Below are 17,488 nucleotides of genomic sequence, written 5' to 3' on the forward strand. Positions count from 1 at the left end.
GCTCTAGAAAACATCAGATAGAGTAAAAAGGTAATTTTTTAAAACACTCTAATGTACATATCTTTCACACCTGAACTGTGTGCTACCATGCCAGAATTTTTTTACTTTTTAATTTTCTGATCTTTCTTTAACAATTATGTTATACATTGCTTACTGCAAAGAAATAAGAAATATGAGCCTTTCCAGTTCTTGGTGGTGCATTGTAGTGTTTGAAGATCTGTGTCTTCCAAAAAGAGAAGTGTGGGCTCCAGAGGCAAGTGTGGGGAATTTTGAGTTGCACAGAGGAATTGGAAAGACTTGCAGAAGGTAGGAAGCTCAAAAACTAGTGGCTTCGTGTAATAGAATTCAATAGGAGAGAATCCCAATGCACCTGCACCCACTGTTACCAACCCAGAAAAGATGAAAAAAATAATGCCATTTGTGACCACAAAACTAGCCAACTGCCTTTTAAAAATGAACACCAGCAAAACTAGTACTGCCTCAGTCTGTACAAAAATCACCCAACAGTGTTACCTCCATATTAAAGATGCTTAGTAATTTAACCACATCAAATAAATAAATTGAGTGTCCTCTTTTAGCAACATCTTGGCATTCAGTGCCAAATACTTCAAAGGGTTTGTTTTTCTAAATGGTTGGTGTGAAGACTGCTAGCTTGGAATGCCAATGCCACAGTATCTGTTCTAGTGGCTGAAGCATCAAGCAGACTGAACTTTCCTCTACAGGGACCTTACAAAATGGTGAGCACTTGGCACATAAAGAACTTCTAGAAAATTGTATGTTGGTGTTTGCTTTCTTTGATTTTTTTATTGTCAAATTAAGCACAGAGTACTTTTGAGTTTTTTTGGTAGGGGAAAAATGCACATTTCCTTCTTTTGACAGAGATGCTGGCTTGACTGGACTTCCTTGGCTTTTGAATGGGAAGGAAGGTTGGGGGCTTTCTAAAAATCCTTCTGATTCTGAACTGATTTGACTGAAATCCCAGGCAAACAAGTTCCATGCTTCTGTTTTCCACCTATTCTGAATTCTCCTCTCTCCCCCACCCCCCAGTTTTCCTCATGAGAATTCTTAGGATAAAGCTTCAAGAAAGCAGTTTGGTATATCTGTGGTGGAAGGAGAATGGCAGGGAAAAGAAAAACTAAGTTATTCTGCAAACCAGAATAGTCCAGTTCTAAACAGAGGAAGCGAATAATGAAGTTATGCAGTACCTGTGTTTGTGCTTAGAATTTCATTGATGCACTCTTTGAGAGAGCTGCAAATTGAGAAAAGCAGACAGCTGTTAGAAGGGTCATGTCTTCTGGATGGATAGGAAACAGGGTTTTTAATACCTGGGGAAAGCTAGTCTTTGGGGCTGATTTTAGCCTTGCTTTCAGCAAGGGCTATGGATGTCCTTATTGTCTGTGTATTCTATTAGGGCTGAAGGGTCTTGATATCTAATGAAACATGTTAACAAGTTTAATTCCTTGTTTCCTAAAAAGGGACTCATAACTAAAGGAGCTACTTTACAGGTGTAATAATTATTTCACAGTATTTAGGCACCATGCAAAGATGCAGAACTACACAAATATTGAGGGTTTATCAGGGCTTATGTTGCAACAGACATTAGGAAGCTTTTCTTCTAATCTCAGAAGTTGGAACAAGATATAATGAGTTTAACGTTTTTGAATTGCACAAGAGGATGTATTTTGATTAAACAACAAGAGCAGCTTCCTGATTGTAATAGTAACTTAACAGTGGAACAAGTGTGGTGAAGAAGATTGTGGAATTGCATTTATTTCAGAATGTTTTTAGATCTATTTTACAGATAGGGGTTGGACCAGATAGGTCCATTGGTCATTTTAAGTTATAGATTAACAAAACCACTCAAAGGCTTAACTCACCCATTCATGATGTTAAGTTAATTTACCAGTTATGTCACCCCAGTCCCTTGTTAAACATTTTTCTTTCCAAATGTGTTTTAGGTACTGTAGATACATTGTAGTGGCAAGTGATTCTAAGGGTGATTTCTGAGTCATTTTTGCCATTGATTTGCAGGATGGCATTAGACATGCCACTGGATTTGTAACCTTAACCCCCCCCCCTCTGCAATAGGGTAATAGCAATACCAGCTCATCCTTAAAGGGGTGGATGTAAATATTACCTTAAAAATACTTTGAAAGCTTAAACTGCATCGTGAGTTTCATTACTGCTTGTTACTTTCTTTCTCACACAATCTTATCTTTCATGCTGAAGAAATTCCATGGGTTTTTGGCTTCTTGCCTTGTCTCCACCCTGTCCTACTAAGACAAGGACCAACCCTGAAAAATAAGAAATTGATGAGAGAATAAGCTTTTATGAAGTGTGTGGTACCTTTTTCGGAATCATAGGTCTAAGCATTTGGGGATAGGCCTGGACTCTGCAGCTTGGAATGTGATATCCAAATAGGTTTGATTGTTATTGCCACTCTTAACAATTTTAATTAAGCCTTGCCTGATTACAGACAGAAATAATAAATGGATTTGGTTGTTGATATCCATATTTGTATACAGTATCCCTACTCACTTGATGTGTACATCTAAAACTTTTTGTCTGAAAACTATTTTAGTCTACTGAGCAAATATTTTTGTCTCCTAGTGTTTAAGGACCTCTTTGCTAGGACTATTTCAGTACTGTAACACCAAACACCAGGCAGGCAAGCAAAAGATTTAACCTGCCTTTTGCTTGGATGGATTGCAAGGCCAGAACAGGGTATGGATTAAAACTGTATTATGCTATCATTCACTTTTCCAAAAATCTAGTGACCCTTAGTTTATTTAGTTATTGAGGGAAAGAGTACTCAAAAATCCTTTTAATTGTCTTTTCAATTTGCAGCCTCCCATTCTATTCACTTACCAAAAACTGAAACATCTTGATTCTCATTTTACAGAGGGATAAACTCCTTTTAGTAGAAATTCTCATCTTGCGTGTTTGGATTTTGTGTATATCTGCATGTTTCAAATAAGAGAGATTCAGCTTCTCAACCTTGGCAAATTTCAGTTGTGTTGACTTCAACTCCCAGTATTTCCCAGTATGCTGGCTAGGGACTTCTGGGAGTTGAAGTCCATACATCTTAATGTTGCTAAGGTTGAGAAACACTGCTATTAAATTACACAATTAGATGAAATATTAATATAATACCCATGGCACTAGGCAATCATAGGCATTTTCAGCTCCAGCTTTCACAATGGACACATGTCCCTATTCAATAAACTGCCCTTGTCAGCAGTATTAAATACATCTATTATAAGAAAAGGATCTAGGTATATACCTTTTACTACAGGATTTTTCATGAGAAACTGGGAGCGGGAGGATTGCAGTCAATTTTCTATCACTGGAATTTTGTCCCTTGATCAGGGTTTCTGGAAGTTATTTTTTTTAAACTAACAGGTTCTGCATCCTGAGACCGTTTGAAAACCTCTGTCTTTGAGGATGGAACCCTGTAAATAACAGGATCATTATACAAAGAAGGAAAATATTTTAAGGAGCCAATATGAATGTCAATATACATACATGTAACTAATCTAATGGAAAAAAGGATAGACTAAGTGAAGGATTTCAAGACAGTGGAGATAACCCTGGCAGTGTAAAGAAGCTCAACAAAACTGATGGAGCGTGCCCTTTCTATACATCCAAAAATTGTAATTGCCTTCGTAAAAAATGAGCACATATAAAAATTGGATTGAACAAATAAAACTGTTAGAATGGGTCTGTGCTAGCAAACGTATGAAGTTAGAAACATTCATTTTGGAATATCATTTCTATCCCACAATTCCCATGATGAAATGGTCTTTTTGCACTCTACCATTTTTTTTCAGTCTATAAACAACACAGATCTATATGCGTAACTTATTTGTGAATTTCAGACTCCTTCTCTGGGTGTCCGAATTTTTCTTTCTTCTTAACTGCTTTCTCTGTAAAATGGCATAAAGTGGTATATAGGAGCTGGTTGTATATTATAATTCATGGCTTGGTGCTTTAAAAAGCACTTTGTGTATGTCCCCATTTTTTGACCTGAGAATTGTAAATGATCCCTTACGACCTGTAGACTTCATAAGACTCTTTGTGTTAGGAGCTATCTCTGTTTCAGATCATTAGCTCTAAGTTTCACAGGAGTCCTCAAGTGAGGAAAAGTGCATTGTGGTTCACTTCAGGAGCTGTTTTCTGCAGAGGAAATGGAATATGCATGAAAGAAGGAACACGTACAGAGTCACTCTTCCCTGAACCTTTGTATCAGGGATGTTCAAGTTGCATATCTTCCATATGAACTGAGAAATTAATGGAGTGCCTACACCACTGACCTGACTATTTCAGTTTTAATTAAAAATAGAGAAATGGCTGTTTCAAACTAAGTCTGAAATTGTGGGATGGGGTCAGAAGACTTAAAGAGACCAATTTTGTTAAAAGTGCCTTTGTGCTTCATAGAACTCTTTGTTTCTTCATAGTTAGGACCTGTAGAGTAGATTTATATCTGTGTCATTAAAATAAATCATACAGTGGTCCTTTCATGGCAAAGAATTTTAAAAGACATTTAGGTCTTAATAGGATCAGCCGGTGTTCAGGAAAATAGTGTCCATCTAGGGCAAACCTGGAACTACAATTAGGCAAGGAGTAGATGCTAATCAGGTATTCGTTGGCAACAATCAGATAGTGAACTAATACAAGGAAGGAGCTGGAGAAGGAGAAGATAAAAATAAAGTCCATCAAAGTAACTCATTGCAAAAAGGAGGTGAGGGGAACACCCTCTAAGGCAATACCATCAACATGTAGATAGCCTGACTCACTGTTGACAAGTAAAAGTAATCTGCTGTAATATGAGGGCCAGGAACCTCACCATGTATATATGAAATGCAGTTTGCTGGAGTTCTGTGGAAATTGTTGTTTTCCCTATTATTCCAAGTTTTATGGTATGATTATAAACATGCATCCCTCTGTTTAATTTATGCTTTAGTCAGGGTGGTGATGGAAATGCTGATATCCTTCCACAGAGCTCCCTTTTGTGCTATTTTTGTTTGGCCAGCTTGAAATGGTTACAGCGTATATGCGTGTACAGTATATGGGAGAGAACAATGGATTGCTTGCAGTCCTCAGTCAACATATTAGTATTAGTGAGCCCTTTGTCTAGTTAAACTAGAAAAACAGATTTGTGTTCTGATCTATGCAACTCTTTTCCAACCGAATAAATCATTGTCCTTTCAACTTGCAATGTATCTTCCAGAGGAAGAATGTGAAAACCTAACACTTGCTAGACTTTGATTTGGCCAAGAAAACTGCATGGACATATCTATGAAGTCACCAGGAGTCAAACTCAACTCAAAGGAGACTTTAGATTTTATTCTTTCTTCCTTCATAATGCATAATTGAACTTTTTAGCTATAAGAGCTTTATATCTGAGAGATTATGTCTAGACAAGCCATTTGTAGACTTCCTATTGACTTCATAAATGTAACATATATATCTTGGCTGGTTTTGAAAACCTGAGCCTGGTTGGAGCTGGTTAATATTTGGACAGGGGATTACCAGGACTGTAGGCTAAACTAGGAAGTAAAGAAAAAATATTGGATGAAGGCAATGGCAAATTATTTATTGTTTCAAAAACAATACACCACCTACATGGATGTGTCCATGCAGTCCCCAGGAGCTGAGTTCAATTTGAAGGAAAGGTTACCTTTATTTTTTAGAGTTTTAGAAGTCTTTTTTTGCTTTTTTTTGCCCATTTTTAATTTTATGCATGTGAGAGTGGAGTTGTTGCACAGGTCTTCTCTGCAACAACCCTTTTGTTTTTTTTAAACTGATTGTTTTACCCAATGGGAACATCATGTGTATCTTGTCCAGCCAGATGGCAATCCCTCTGAGCAAGGAACTCCTGGTTTTCTTTGGCAGGGTCTACTGTCAGCAGCTGCTTCCTCCCTGCATGTCTAGCCAGCATTTGTGCAGGCACTGGGTGTCAAAAAGCTTGAACCTTTTAAAAATATTTACTGACATACTTAACAACTGTTGCCTTCTTTGGACATATATATATCAGCCTATTTGCCATCTTGTTAAAGTGGACTTAAGAAATATCTTCCTGTAAACATTAAGATCAGTATTTTAACTGTCATCTCTGTGCATGAATTCAGGAAGGGAAAGTTCTACAGCATATATTCTTAATGTAGACATTTAAGCTGGTGCCTGGCTGATCAGGTGTCCAGGATTTTCCCCATGTGCCAATTTAAAAAAAAACACCACTGTGTTCATTTACACTGTATATTAACCTCCCTGTACACATTTCAGAATTGTCAAGGGCAGCTCCAGGCCCCATTAGGTGCCAGTGGGTTGAATGGAAGCAAATATTGCAGGATGGGTAATAGCAGTTCATGAAATGTTTGGAGTAGTCTTGGACTATTTTAGACAGTAATAATATAGTAGAAGGAATAATGGTGGGAATGGAGGAAAAAAACGGGCTAGGTATTAGGTGAGCTTATGTGCAGAATTGTATATACTATACTATACAATTCTGAAGCAGGAAAAGCTTGATGTTAATAATGTTGTAAATTAGAAGTAGGCAGCTTTGTGCCCTGCAGTTACTTTGGACTATTCCCCATCACCACTACCACCACCACATTCTCCTTTGCATAGGTCACGCTGGCTGAAACTGATGGGAGTTGAAAACCAAACCATATGGAGCACACTAGTTTGCCTGTACCTACAAAAAAATTGCATATTGCTTGGTAGGCTTTTTATTTGTTAGTTGTTGTCATACTTTTTCATTAATAATTCCACTGTTTTATATGACGTATTCTAGTTTTGTGTTCATGACGAGTGCCAAAAATACTTATGCAGCACTGAAGCTTCTTTGTAAAGCATTTTAAGTCTTACTAATTTATTTGTCTATTACACAGTGCTTTTTTTGCATACTATTATATCATGGGGGTTGACATCTCTCATTTTAAATGAAAGCCAACGTTTTCCTCAGTACAACTCTGCATCCAGTTCTGCAGTGTGTGGTGCTCTTGCAGCTCTAGAACACACACACAACATGGAATGGAACATGAGGAAAACGTAGCAATGGTGAAAAATAAAAGTCTTCTGCTTAAAAAAAAATAAAGATAAGACTGCAGTTGTCGTACCGAAGACTGTGTATTAATTACATTCATAACCAATTAATTACATTTCCCAGAAGGGAAGCCATGTTAACTGTTGCAGCAAAATTATGAGGGGAAGAAAGTAATCATTGAATAGGGGTGGCTATCGATTTGGATTTGTGAATTCCCCTGCACTAAGGGAATAGGATAAAGAGTCATCCGTGGTTCTTTAAACTGGACCATGTTGGGTCTGAACAGTGAGTGAAATCCATGCCCTGGGTATTGCAGAAATTCTGCTAGCTGGTTTAGTAATCTGTGGGAGGAAAAACCCAAGGTATCTATATCTGTTTGGAACTAGATGCTGTCACCTCTTAGTATTTTCTCTCTGCAAGGTCTGGATTTCTGATTTAGCCTCGTTTGTTAGAGATGAGTGGGAGGAGGAGGAAGGAAGGCAGCTGGAATGTGCTGCTTTCTACAAAGCAGGAGCAAACGCTGTGTTCAGCTGTCTCAGCGTGTCCATAAAAGGAAACTCTCTGGCTCTATCCAGTTGTGGGAGTTTTTTCTCTCCTCTCACCTCTCACAGACGCCAGCTCCCATCACTAAACTGGTTAGTCAGGACCCCCACTGGAATTCACAGAGACAGAACATAAATTCCTGAGAGGTTCTGAAACTTGTTCTCTCTGCACCACCAGCCCCTTAACCACCAAAAGGAGTCTCACTATCTTACAGCTCAGACTTGGACAAGAAGCAAGCCGTTTTCCTCAGCTGTAGATGCTTGAAGAGAATTGCAGAATCAGCAAACTTATGCAAACTTGTATTTATTTTATACAGCAATAGAATGGAGGATGAAGCAAATATAATTCAAAGCACACTCCTGCTCTGCTTGAGCTGATCTAGGCCAGGGATGGGCAGATCTATTTTATGTTTTACATAATCTCCATTTCACTCCAACTAGGTCCACATGTACAAATAATGGCAGCATTACTAATAATGATGGCTGGGTTGATGTGCAATTTCAGCCTACGCTGAATGCGTGAACCTAGTCATACGCTTAAAACTAAAGAGTTGAATCTCTGAGTATCTCCACCCCCTTTTTTAATTAGCCAAACAAGTCTGAGTTCAGAATCTTTTCAGATACTTTCTTCGTTTTCACATAAATTAGGCATCTGCGAAGATCATATTGCCATGGCAATTAAGAATTGGTAACCCTGTTGGTTTACTGCAGATCACTCAGAGATATTTCAGGCAATCCTGCACCACCATGTGCCCATTCCTGATAGGTAACTGTCCGAACTATACTGTTCGATCAGAGCAAAGATTAATCCATTCTACTATTCTGTCTTGATGTTCTTGACATCCTAACTTTAAAATCTATTTTGGGTTTGCTGCTTTATTTTTCTTTTTAAAATCTGTTGAAGTTGTTATGAAAGGTCACCCTTTCTTCCAACAGTAAATACTAGCTCTTATATGTAAGCTATTGCATACTCAGAAAAAAAGTCACAATAATAGCCCAATGACCAATCAGAATTGATTCTGGTATATCTGATAGAGAAGAGAGTGGATCTGTAATGTACCACAAATGGTCAGAGAAGCAGTGGGCAAACAGGCCACTAAATAATTCGTAAGCTGCTTTTGTGGATTTATTATAAGACTGCTTAATAGTGTCTCTTTCAAGAATCTCATAAAAGTACTTACAGTATTTGAAATTTAAAATGCAATTAATAAAAGCTTAAACTGCAGTGATTTTTTAAAAGAAGTATATGGATCCATAAACATACTTTGGAATTGTCAGCGCTTGAAAAATATTACCCGGGGTGAATCAAAAGTGTGTGTTGAATGCCTTTCTCTTCTCAAAATACTTTACACTGTATTTCAGCATTCCTTATCCTGCGTTTTTGACTCGGGTTCTTATTTGTGTTTTGTATACTAGATATTAAAATGTTAAAAAGAGCTGCATGTAAACATATTTTATTTATTTATTTATTAATCAAATTTATCACCCCCCCATCTCCTGAAAGGGACTCGAGTATTGCAAAGGAATGGAAATATCAGAAGCTATTTTTTAAAATAAATTTTATTAAAAGTTTTACAAAGAACGTAAAAGCTAACACAAACTAATAAAGAGTAAAAGGAGCAAAGAAAGAAAGAGAAAATAAAAGTGCAGAAAGAGAAAATAAAAAGAAATCGAAGAAGCTTCCAATTTCTTTTGCAGCAAATATAAGTATAAAAAGGTTCACTTTTTTCTATTCACGTTTTTTTTTTCTAATCATCAAAAGCTCAAATCATAAGTGCATTTTTTTCCATTTCATGCAAAAAGTCTATAAGGGGTTTTCAGTCAGCTGTAGGAAATATCAGAAACTATTGACTGACTTAAACATAAGACAGTAAATTGAACATCTGGAATATTGTTTGTATGTCAAGGCTAGAAGAAAAATACCAATTCCAGACACAATGTTCTCTAACCTTTTAAAAGAAAAAAAGTATTAAACTTTCCCTATGCGCTTGAAACAAATTGGTGTGAAATTCATATGATTTAAGACAGTTGAGTACCTAGACTTTATCTGTATTTGATTTTACTTCCTTTTCTTTTGTGAACTATGCAAGTTTTAAAAATAAATTGAATAGAAACTTGAAGTTGTACCCAACAACATAGTTACTTTATGCTCAGTGTACATTTTGAAGAACACCCAAAATTAATGATTTCTATATATTTCTTTGCTGAGGTTCGCTCCTTATACAGGAGATCTAGTTGGTTAACCAGGAGCCATATGGTTTCAGTCCCCAGCAAGAAAAGTAGTACCTGCAGTAAGAGACCATAACGCTTTATGCAGCTCCAGTTTTATTAAACTGTACATTGGAGAGCTGGCTGACTTAATTAACATCATTTGGCTCAATTTTCTTGTTACTTTTGTGTTGTGTTAACTACCATAGCCATCATGTTTAACTATGCAGGAAGGACCTTCAAAATGCAGTGATTTTAAATGTGTCAGCACAACTGCTTGAAAACGAATGAAATGAATTTCCTTCCTTGCAGTAATGCAACAATTCATATATGCTCCCAACTCACCACATAGTTTGGGCCATTCATTCTGGAAGCAGCAGTTCTGCCACAGAAGCAGTGGTCCTTTTGAACCTGAAAAGAGAATGAATTAGAAAGATTGCCTTCCCTCTCCCCTCTTTTTTTTTTTTAATGAGTGCCATGTCATCTCTTAGAAAAAGCAGGGTTTGCCCTTCCCATTTTTGATTGCAGAAAGAAACATTGGGGCACTGGATATTCAAACTAGTTTCTAATTTAAAACAGAAATAAAAGTCTTTGAATTAAATTCGGTTCCTAGTGATTTTATGGACACATCCGTGTCCACCTTCCTGCCATGTGACAGAACTGGGTTTGTCACTGCCTTCTTCCAGGATGATTTTCAATTTCCCAGTCAAACCTGCTGTTCTATGTTTCCCATCCCAGTACCAAACAGGTATGGCCCTCCTTAGCTTTTTGAGATCACCCAAGATTAACCAAGTGCTGACACCTAACTAGCCGACAGTATCAACAAATCAACAATACAGCCATTACAAATTTTTGGAGTGTGATACGTGTCCTCCTTGAGACCAGTGGCCATGGTTGTTTGACAGTCAGAGTCTACTTTCAGGATTGAGTGAAACTTTCTAATGACTCAAAATCAGAAAGCAGCATCTTGTTGCTTACCTTTCTCTTTTCCTTTGCATGTTCCATTACTCAACCTACCAGATATTCATTCTTTGAGCAAAATCTCCCTCATGTGTCTTTTTGAAGTAATTATTCATGCACAGATAACTTTTGTTGGATGAGCCTGGTAACCTAAGATTGGAATCTCCTAAATGCATTCAAAAATCCCACCTCATCTATCTACATTTGTTAGGATATTTCAAAGTAGAATTTCATAAACTGTTTATATAATGTATGTAGGTAGGAGGAAAGTGTGATAGCTACATACTTGTCATGAGCACTGATGGTGAACAGGAGGGTGCCCCTATCCAGGGGGGAAAATGCATGCGTAGTAGTGAGGAGTTGAGCAGCCATTCAAAGAGACACAGAACAGACCCGCCTTAACTTTTGGGGTTTATCTCTCTGGGTTTTCTCACGCTTTTTCAGTTTGTTAGGATTTTCTGTTTAACGTAGCAGTAATAAAACACTAGAGACTTATTCCTCGTCTCAGCATGGTTCCTGGGACAATACTCTTCATTTTAAGTACACAGTTCTTGAAGCATCCCAGAAGTACATGGCAAAAGACCATCTGGTTCAAGCAGATATTTAAATCTGTGCTGGGCAGTTATTTGCATGGAGCAAGCACATTGATAATTACATTGCATTGGTTTGCATGATATGCTAGCAATGGGAATGTCAAGCTGGGAAGCCATTTTCTTGAGGATACATCCTCCTTCACAAACTTCAATTTACTTTCATCTGGCAGAAGAAACCTGTCTAACTGCCCTACCTGGGGAATAGAAAGGAGGGGCAACTTACTGCCATTCCTAGCTTGGGAGTGGCAGATGTTCTCCTTTTGCCTGAAGGATGCTTTCCCTAATCGCAAAAGTAGCTGATGCGTCCTTTGTTAGTGCTTGGCACAGTTCCCCTGACATCAGAGAACCACTTTACTTTAACACCAGAGTGATGATGTTCCCAGTGTAATCTGCCTAGTGTTTGACTGTGTTTGTCTCCCAGTCAATACTCTCTGGGCAGGTCAACACTGTGAATCTAGGTACAATCTTCCTGAATGTGATATCATCAGGTTTATAGAAATTACAGCTCCTGATCAATGGGTTTTGCTCCCAACCTAACTGGGAAGGGTGGCATCTGGATAGATAAGACAGAAGGAAGTTGTAGTCATTAGACTGAGCCACTATGGTTGTTATACTCACACCATTGCAAAACTAAAAAAAAAAACAGCTTAATGATACATTTGGCTCAAAAACTTTTGAAACCAGTGAGTTTTTATCTAGGTCACTTTATGTTCTCAGGAATTTTTTTTAATTATACATTTTTTCAGCCATTAAATATAGAGAGGATGGTCTTTGAAAACACTGAACATAAAAGATATATGGGCAAGCATGCTAATTTTCAAAATTTAGAGTAGCCTTTTGTTAAAGAATATTCATATAAGTATAATATGTATAATAGCCTTTGCCTAGAATTCTCTGCCAGACTTAGTCATGCTGAATGACAGATAGTCATAACTGAGTTCTCTTCATTTAAATAGGATTGTTGTACAACAACTGTTTCCAACTTCATGACTTGACTCACACATTGCTAAGCCATTTTTGTGACTATTCATAGCATATCAACAAATCATATTTAAACAAACTACGTTTTAGCTTCATGTGAGAACCAGGTGTATGTCAGTCAAAACTTTTCCATTCAGTTCTGCTAATTGTATAAGCTGACTCTTAGCAGTGTTAGAGTACTGCTTTGTTTTAGAAGTATTGTATGACTTTAGGCAGACAATTTTTAATTACAGTATACCTGAGCTATGACTTAAGCTACCTTGCCAAAATCACAAGGTTGTTGTGACTATAAAATGGGATAAGCCTATGTACATTGCACTGAATGCCTTGAAGGAAAACAGCCATACAAATATTGTGATGAAAATTATTGATGCAGTTTCATCACAGAAAAAAACTAGACAAAAAACTTTGGGATTGGTGGTATATGGTGACTTCTATCCCATGAGAGGGCAGGGGGTGAATTAAGATCCCTTCCATTCTGTTATAATATTCCAAAATAAAATGAACTCTGACATGCCAGTAACTATATTCCTATCATACTATTGATGCTTTAAAAAAGAAAAATCATTTGTACCACATAACCTCGTAAATTTTGGGAAATCTGGGAGTAGTGCCCACAAAATGCCTGGAGGAAGTCAGATTGGGGAAGGTTCTGTAGAAACAGCTGCAAAAACCTTCATCATATAGTATATAGAATGAAGCATAGATTTTCAACATGTTAGTTTAGTCAGCTGCTATTTAGAGCTACGCATTTTTAGCTGCTTGACTGCAGACAGCTGGTCAAGGTTTTGTGAGTAAGGTTTCTGTGATGTCCCCAGATGGGAATGAGGTGAGGGACTACATACTACTACATACTACTAGTTTTGACTGCTGTAGCATTTTGAACAATTTATTGTACTTGGAGAAAAAAGTTTTTCAAATATATATTTTAATGGCAGCTGTTGAAACTGCTGCCATTAAATTTACCCTACCTTCCTCGCATGCACACACCCTGTAAGTTGATTATGTCAGTGGTATCAGGCATCACTTCTTCCCAAGTTACAAGACTGCAGACCTAGCAGAGGGCAGTTCAGAGTACTATTCAGAGTACAAGGGCAATATAGCACTTAATTGGACTAGCACTTAATTGGTCCCTGTTATTGGTTTCTGCCATAGGAAAACAAACTAGCAACTTTAACTGGGACAGGAGGCTGCTTCCAAGCAACTCTTATGCTAGACTTCCATCTCCCAATGGACAGCCTTTATTTAAGAAGGACTGATGCCATCTCAGTAAGCACGGTCTCTTTCTTCTACCTCTTCTCTCAGCCCAGTCTTTCAAACCAAATGAAATAGTAAAAGCACATTCCATGGTGGGGATTGCAGCTGGTAGCATTTCTGTTAGGTTTCCTGATAATGCCCTAGAAAAAGTAAGGTCCTTTAAAAAAAAAAAGTGATTTGTTGTCCTGCCTTTCAAATCCTGGCTGTTCTTCTCTTAACTGTCACTGCGTTCTACGTTAATGAGAAATCATATTTAAAGGTCCTTCCCCAGTGTTCATGATAGCTGTTCTCTTCCTGTTCTGTAAAACAGCTGTTTCAAACAAGCAGCAGATATTTATCTTGCTGCCCTGGCAGAGAAAAGTAGAATAACATTTTTTTTTCTGAAACTATCCTTGTGGGATAAATGTTTGATTCATGCCTCAACATGAACTTCTGAAGTACTGAGCAATAGAGATTTGTCATATACATATGATCTTATTTCTGAAAAGGATTAAAGGAGATCATTTTTGGAAGAATTTTACTCTGAAAATGGGATGGGAGACAGTGAAATTCTGTTAAAGATTTATATCAAGAGAATGAATAATGATTTAGAATTAACAGGATTGAAAGTAGATTATCCCAGCAGAAAAGGGATAGGGAACCTATGGTTCACCCAGTGTTTCTGAACGATAGCTTTCACCATTGCCCATGCTGGCGAAGGCCATTCAGACTGTAGTTCAGCAACGTCTTCACCATCCCTGCAAAAAGTAAAGTCACCATGTGACTTTTCCCTTTTTCAAGATGAAATACAGATAACATAGTTTTACAGTATATGCTAAGGAGACAACAAAGGCATAGTGTTCTGGTCTATAAAAGGTTCATCATTACGCAATAACCTATCAAGCAGTTTTCAGATGGGGATACATGAAAACAATGAAATGCAAATAATTAAAATACTTCAAAGTATTTTAATAGGCATACACCTTTATTGTTGGAACTGTAATAAATATAGATGTTTTCCTTGATCCTTATTGCATGAAAATTTTTGAAGCCATACTACATTCCAATTTCTCTTAGGCCAACTTACATTACTGTTTTCTATTTTTTTTAAGGCTTTAGATTAGTTTTTTTTAGCTTAAATTTGTTTTCCTGCCTCTATTATTTTTATAAATAACTCAAGGCAGTGAACATACCTAATACTCCTTCCTCCTCCTGTTTTCCCCACAACAACTCTGGGACATGAGTTGGGTGGAGAGAGAGTGACTGGCCCAAAGTCACCAAACTGGCTTTCGTGCCTGTTAGTCAGCCTACATGTAACTTGCTCTCTTACAGCCTAATAACTCTGTTAAATGTGTAAACTTGCAAAGTATTGTATGGCAGTTGTCATCTGATGCTAACAATAGTTCTTCCTTTGCTGATGTTATAGAGCTGGTTTCCATATACATGTGAGATAGACTTGACAAGAGATAAATATGTTTGAATGTATATCATTTAAATCCTGGGCTTTAAAATAGAGAAGGGGCCACCGTTCTAACTATGGGCTCATCCACACAGCCCCCTTGCCCTGGCTCTAAGGTAGCTGGCTAACTATCACTGGGGACATGTCTTCGTATTGGAGCCTCTGTATCAGGAGCAGCCTGCTGCTGAAGTAGTCTGGCAGAAAACTAACTTGTTCCACAGGAAAAACAGAACAAGCCCTTCTCTTTGCAAATGTTCTGTGATGCATGGACAAGGAATCTGAGCCCAGTCAGTGACCAACCATTCCCTCATTCCTCTCCTACCTGCCTGCTTTCTCTGCATCCCACCTCCAACGAAGCACCGATCCTTTGCCTTTCCTGTTCCTCTCACCTTTGCTGCTCCTTCTCTTAACTCTGCACTTGCTGGAGAGTACTGCTGCCATCTCCAGCAGCAGCAGCCACACCCAACCCTTGGAAGGACCTGTGCTTGGACTAGGTACAGTGGTGACCTGCTGCTGCTGGGGCCAGCAGCTGTGCTCTCCAGCAAGTGTGGATGTAGTGGGAAGGTTAGCATAGGGAAGCGGAACAGGGGAGGTAGAGAATCTTAATCAGCATCATGGCCATGTTCTCACAGGGTTGCAGCTCTTCTGTAGTTTTCCTGTAACACCCAGTTCAGACGCAGTTTAGAAGGAAACTCACCACCATTTCAATGTGCTTTTTAAATCAAGGAGCTCTCCCCTCCTTCCTTGCTGAATTCAAAGCGGCACAGGGTCTTACTTCCATTTCATTTTGCTTCTTAAGTAAGTGACCAGGGTTTTTTTTCTCTTGCTGCAAAAAGAGTGAGACAATAAGAGCAGGGTGCAAACTGGACACTGAATGTTGCATTCAGTTGTTGGTCAGCTGAAAGGAGCACTGGTTGGTTCACTGGGGGTACTGTGTATTGTGAGCATGGCAACAGTGGGGCTCAAACATTTTTCTGAGCTTTTGGGAGCTGAAACTGGTAGTTGTATAGAAGTGCCATAATCAGTTCATTGGGCCACATGGCTAGCTCAGGAATTCTGGAAGTTGAAGTCCACACATCTTAAAGTTGACAAGGTTGAGAAACACTGCTACAGAGCAACAACAGATTTTGTACATTATGAATTCTATTAACTTACAGCTTGGTGGGAGTCCATGCGCGAGACAAGAAAAACAAATAGGCTGAATGGCTTTAGTTTTGAGGTGTTAGATGCAAATGGTAGGAAGTAGCAGACTTCGTTAGCAAACTGCATTTTGAAAAGTTTCCTAGAGCAATGTGGGTTTATTGAGAATTGAACATTGGGAAGATTGACTATTGGTGGCATGCATTATGTTTGAGGGTCTAATCCTGCTGGGTGTTTTTACAGAATAGCCATGGAGGTGATGAACATAATAGAACAACCCATCAAGGTGACAGAATGGCAGCAGACGTACACCTATGACTCAGGCATCCATTCTGGAATGAACACCCAGGTGCCATCAGTCAGCAGCAAGGGCTTGATGGATGAGGATGACCTCTATGGCAAACAGTACACCATTAAGAAAACTACTACTTACAGCCAAGCTGGATCAGGGCAGGCCCAGGCCCAGGCCCAAGGTAAACATTTGCTTTTATTTGTTTAAATGTATAATTCGCCTTTATTCCATAAAGAAATTAAAGGTAGTGTCTATCCTCAACCATGTACCTTTCTAATGCACTGGGATTATAAGGTCCAGAAATTCCCAACTACCTAGATCATGTAGTCCTCTCACAACTAAAGAGTATTAGTCTTGAAAAAAGCCGTTTTAAAGTAATGTAGGCTTTAATCACATCACAATATGCTTAGATTGCTGCAGCAAGATTGCTACACTGTGAATTCTGAGTTCATAAGCTGATCTAAAGTTATGTGAGATAACAATTTTACATTTTATTCAATTAGATACTCTAAAGTTGTTATTAATATGAATGTAAGGTATAGTATTAAATCCACATCTGCATTAAAATAGGCACAGATATTATAGACTGCAAGCTCTCTGGTACCCAGGCCTATCTTTTGCTTATTTTTGTTTTTCAGGCCTATTTCCACTACTAATTTTTTAAATAGACTTGAACTGTAATGTTGAATTGTTATGACCGACCATTGGTCTGTTGGTCTGTAACTTAATAGTGGTTTTCAGCCAGATGGATAAAGACAATTGTCTAACAGTTAATAATTCCTGAATCCAGACTGTGTAGACCTTGTTAAACTAGTGTCTTTGAAATTACCAACACATACCTAGGGGTTAACAGTTTGCTTTGGCCAGTTTTTAATTTTAAACAAAGGACATATATCTACATCTGTGCGATCACTTCATTTAATGCTAGAAGCTATTGATGTAGCTTGATGTAACCACACTGCTATTGGCTTGGAAAGGAATCACATCAGCCTCTCTGGTAACTTTTCGGACTGACCATCTGTTTTATGA

General features: G+C 38.1%; 1 protein-coding gene across 2 annotated transcripts in view; it reads left to right on the top strand.

Moving 5' to 3' along the window:
* Positions 1–17,488, top strand: part of JUP (junction plakoglobin) — a 55,587-nt gene that overhangs the window by 22,289 nt on the left and 15,810 nt on the right. For both annotated transcript variants that reach the window (XM_063300712.1, XM_063300711.1), the window contains exon 2: positions 16,411–16,640. In XM_063300712.1, the coding sequence (XP_063156782.1) occupies positions 16,418–16,640 (223 nt within the window). In that variant the 5' untranslated portion in view covers positions 16,411–16,417. The remainder of the gene's footprint in view (positions 1–16,410; positions 16,641–17,488) is intronic.

This window comes from Candoia aspera, chromosome 4, assembly GCF_035149785.1.
Source record: "Candoia aspera isolate rCanAsp1 chromosome 4, rCanAsp1.hap2, whole genome shotgun sequence".
Lineage (NCBI taxonomy): Eukaryota > Metazoa > Chordata > Lepidosauria > Squamata > Boidae > Candoia > Candoia aspera.